The sequence below is a fragment of the Anopheles cruzii genome, unplaced genomic scaffold, assembly GCF_943734635.1.
Source record: "Anopheles cruzii unplaced genomic scaffold, idAnoCruzAS_RS32_06 scaffold01966_ctg1, whole genome shotgun sequence".
Classification (NCBI taxonomy): Eukaryota; Metazoa; Arthropoda; class Insecta; order Diptera; family Culicidae; genus Anopheles; species Anopheles cruzii.
This window is the reverse complement of record NW_026455551.1, coordinates 1-3,983: the sequence shown is the minus strand read 5'-3', so window position 1 is coordinate 3,983 and position 3,983 is coordinate 1. Positions and strand designations below refer to the sequence as shown.

General features: G+C 42.3%; 2 protein-coding genes across 2 annotated transcripts; both read left to right on the top strand.

The window, feature by feature from the left end:
- The first annotated feature begins 88 nt into the window (after nucleotides 1–88).
- On the top strand, nucleotides 89–583 carry LOC128276665 (zinc carboxypeptidase-like). Its single transcript, XM_053015122.1, has 2 exons — nucleotides 89–299; nucleotides 384–583. Exons 1-2 carry the CDS (start codon nucleotides 89–91, stop codon nucleotides 581–583), a joined length of 411 nt encoding a protein of 136 aa, XP_052871082.1.
- A 653-nt stretch (nucleotides 584–1,236) lies between these two features.
- LOC128276663 (zinc carboxypeptidase-like) lies at nucleotides 1,237–2,775 on the top strand. The gene is made up of 5 exons (XM_053015121.1): nucleotides 1,237–1,398; nucleotides 1,459–1,595; nucleotides 1,669–2,135; nucleotides 2,201–2,491; nucleotides 2,576–2,775. The coding sequence occupies exons 1-5, from the start codon at nucleotides 1,243–1,245 to the stop codon at nucleotides 2,773–2,775; spliced, it is 1,251 nt and encodes a 416-aa protein (XP_052871081.1). The 5' UTR covers nucleotides 1,237–1,242.
- The last annotated feature ends 1,208 nt before the right edge of the window (nucleotides 2,776–3,983 follow it).

The window sequence follows — 3,983 nt, the reverse complement described above, 5'->3', positions numbered from 1 at the left end:
CATTACAGAGGGTGGAGCATCATCCGTTCCATGCACGGACACTTACGCTGGACCGGAACCGGCATCGGAAATCGAGACCAAAAACATTATGAACTACTTCATTAGCATTAAGGACAATATTCATGCGTATTTCGCCTTCCATTCGTACGGGCAGTATATCCTGTTTCCATACGGACACACAAACACCTATTATTCCGAAAACTACTATGATATGATGGAAATGGGAGAAGCGGCAGCTATCGCTATCTTCCAAAAGTATAAAACTACATACGAAGTTGGTACAACGGCTGATGTACTATGTAAGTATTTCTTCATTTGGGACAATTGGAAAGTATTTTGCCAACACCACTATCAACGAATGGGCCGCCGAATATATCTTGCAGATATCAATTCTGGATCTTCCCGTGACTGGGCGCATGGTACGCAAGGAGTACCCGTAGCTGCTACGATCGAGTTCCGCGACACGGGTTATCACGGGTTCATTCTACCGCCAGAGCAAATCATTCCTAACGCCATAGAAATTTTAGACGGCTTGGTGGCATTTCTACGTAAGGGTAAAGAAATTGGATATTTCACTGTTTAAGTTCACTTAGTTTTATTACAGCTTTTCGCATGGTTGTAATTCTTAATCCTTAAAATATAAAATGGCGCTGGTCGTCGTGTGTCGATGCAATGATTCCATTGGTTGAATACGTTCGACTGAATCAAATTTTGGTATTTTCTTTCCTGAATTCTGGTTAAAAGCATTTTAGTCGATACTGTTTGTAAAACACCTAAAATCATGATTTCAATAGTAATAAAAATAATTTAAAACAAAAAAAACTCAATTTGTATGTGAACTACAGAGAGAATCTTTTGTGCACTAAACACTCAGAGCTATTGCGAACAGACGGGTTATTGTGGAACGAATACGTATCATACGAACTGCTCTTATGCCAAGCCTCCTCGATTCGATATGTACGAAGCGTTTACGTTTAGGACTATTGTTCTAAACAACCGTTGACTTGATAAGCAATAGGTTTATGCCAATAATCGTTCAAATCATAAAACAAGCTGATAAGATATTAAACAATCATAACTGCAGTCATTGTTGAGTGATTTCACATTTTCTACAAGGTGCTTTGTCCTATCTGGACTGACAAAATTGCTCAATAGCCGGCAGTAAATCTCAATCAGGCTCTTATAAAAAAGGCAACTCAGCTCCTGGTCTAGCTTCTGTCGGTTCCTTCCCTTCGAACAGAGATGATCCTAAAGTTTGTTGCGCTGCTCGTTTGTCTTGGAGCAGGATTGCTCCAGGCAGAGCCTGTTCGTTTCGATAATTATCGAGTGTATGAAATATCCATCGGCAGCCAAAAACAACTTGAAGCCTTCCAGTATATGGAGCGCTATCCGGATGGAGTAAGCGTGAAACAGTGAAGCATCGAACGAAGTGAAGCATCGTTATTTCGTTTATTTCAGTACATCTTTTGGGAATCTCCAGTGCAAACAAACATGAAAATCAATTTGGTGGTGCCTCCGCATAAAGTGGCCGAGTTTGAAGAACTGAAACAGCATCTCGATTTCGAGAGCCGGCTGAAGATCGCGAACGTGCAGAAGTGAGTGCAGAGCAAAGATTACAGTAAATATAATTACCTACTCACTCCCTAATCCTAACCCAATCCGTTTTAGGCTCATTGACGAAGAAAGTCCCCAAAAGTCTAGGCGCGCATTCGATTGGGTAAACTATCACACTATGGAAGATATGTACATCTGGTTGAATGAGCAGGTGACGGCGAATCCGACCATCCTCTCTGTGGTATCCATTGGTCAGTCATACGAGGGACGAGAAATGATTGCTGTCAAACTGTCCTACAAAACCGGTAATCCGGGAATTTTCATCGAGTCCAACATACACGCCCGCGAGTGGATCACCTCGGCTACGGTCACGTGGATCCTGAACGAGTTTTTGACTTCTGTCGATCCCAATGTACGCGAGCTGGCGGAGAACTACGACTGGTACATTCTGCCGGTTGTGAACCCCGACGGGCTCCACTACACCAAGACCACGAACCGGATGTGGCGCAAGAATCGATATCCCCACAATGTGCTGTGCTACGGAGTGGATATGAATCGAAACTTCCCCGGACACTGGATGGGTATGACTTTGCATACAGTAGGGGAACAGTCAAACTGTAAGAATTGCGTTGCCTTGTCATTACAGAGGGTGGAGCATCATCCGTTCCATGCACGGACACTTACGCTGGACCGGAACCGGCATCGGAAATCGAGACCAAAAACATTATGAACTACTTCATTAGCATTAAGGACAATATTCATGCGTATTTCGCCTTCCATTCGTACGGGCAGTATATCCTGTTTCCATACGGACACACAAACACCTATTATTCCGAAAACTACTATGATATGATGGAAATGGGAGAAGCGGCAGCTATCGCTATCTTCCAAAAGTATAAAACTACATACGAAGTTGGTACAACGGCTGATGTACTATGTAAGTATTTCTTCATTTGGGACAATTGGAAAGTATTTTGCCAACACCACTATCAACGAATGGGCCGCCGAATATATCTTGCAGATATCAATTCTGGATCTTCCCGTGACTGGGCGCATGGTACGCAAGGAGTACCCGTAGCTGCTACGATCGAGTTCCGCGACACGGGTTATCACGGGTTCATTCTACCGCCAGAGCAAATCATTCCTAACGCCATAGAAATTTTAGACGGCTTGGTGGCATTTCTACGTAAGGGTAAAGAAATTGGATATTTCACTGTTTAAGTTCACTTAGTTTTATTACAGCTTTTCGCATGGTTGTAATTCTTAATCCTTAAAATATAAAATGGCGCTGGTCGTCGTGTGTCGATGCAATGATTCCATTGGTTGAATACGTTCGACTGAATCAAATTTTGGTATTTTCTTTCCTGAATTCTGGTTAAAAGCATTTTAGTCGATACTGTTTGTAAAACACCTAAAATCATGATTTCAATAGTAATAAAAATAATTTAAAACAAAAAAAACTCAATTTGTATGTGAACTACAGAGAGAATCTTTTGTGCACTAAACACTCAGAGCTATTGCGAACAGACGGGTTATTGTGGAACGAATACGTATCATACGAACTGCTCTTATGCCAAGCCTCCTCGATTCGATATGTACGAAGCGTTTACGTTTAGGACTATTGTTCTAAACAACCGTTGACTTGATAAGCAATAGGTTTATGCCAATAATCGTTCAAATCATAAAACAAGCTGATAAGATATTAAACAATCATAACTGCAGTCATTGTTGAGTGATTTCACATTTTCTACAAGGTGCTTTGTCCTATCTGGACTGACAAAATTGCTCAATAGCCGGCAGTAAATCTCAATCAGGCTCTTATAAAAAAGGCAACTCAGCTCCTGGTCTAGCTTCTGTCGGTTCCTTCCCTTCGAACAGAGATGATCCTAAAGTTTGTTGCGCTGCTCGTTTGTCTTGGAGCAGGATTGCTCCAGGCAGAGCCTGTTCGTTTCGATAATTATCGAGTGTATGAAATATCCATCGGCAGCCAAAAACAACTTGAAGCCTTCCAGTATATGGAGCGCTATCCGGATGGAGTAAGCGTGAAACAGTGAAGCATCGAACGAAGTGAAGCATCGTTATTTCGTTTATTTCAGTACATCTTTTGGGAATCTCCAGTGCAAACAAACATGAAAATCAATTTGGTGGTGCCTCCGCATAAAGTGGCCGAGTTTGAAGAACTGAAACAGCATCTCGATTTCGAGAGCCGGCTGAAGATCGCGAACGTGCAGAAGTGAGTGCAGAGCAAAGATTACAGTAAATATAATTACCTACTCACTCCCTAATCCTAACCCAATCCGTTTTAGGCTCATTGACGAAGAAAGTCCCCAAAAGTCTAGGCGCGCATTCGATTGGGTAAACTATCACACTATGGAAGATATGTACATCTGGTTGAATGAGCAGGTGACGGCGAATCCGACCATCCTCTC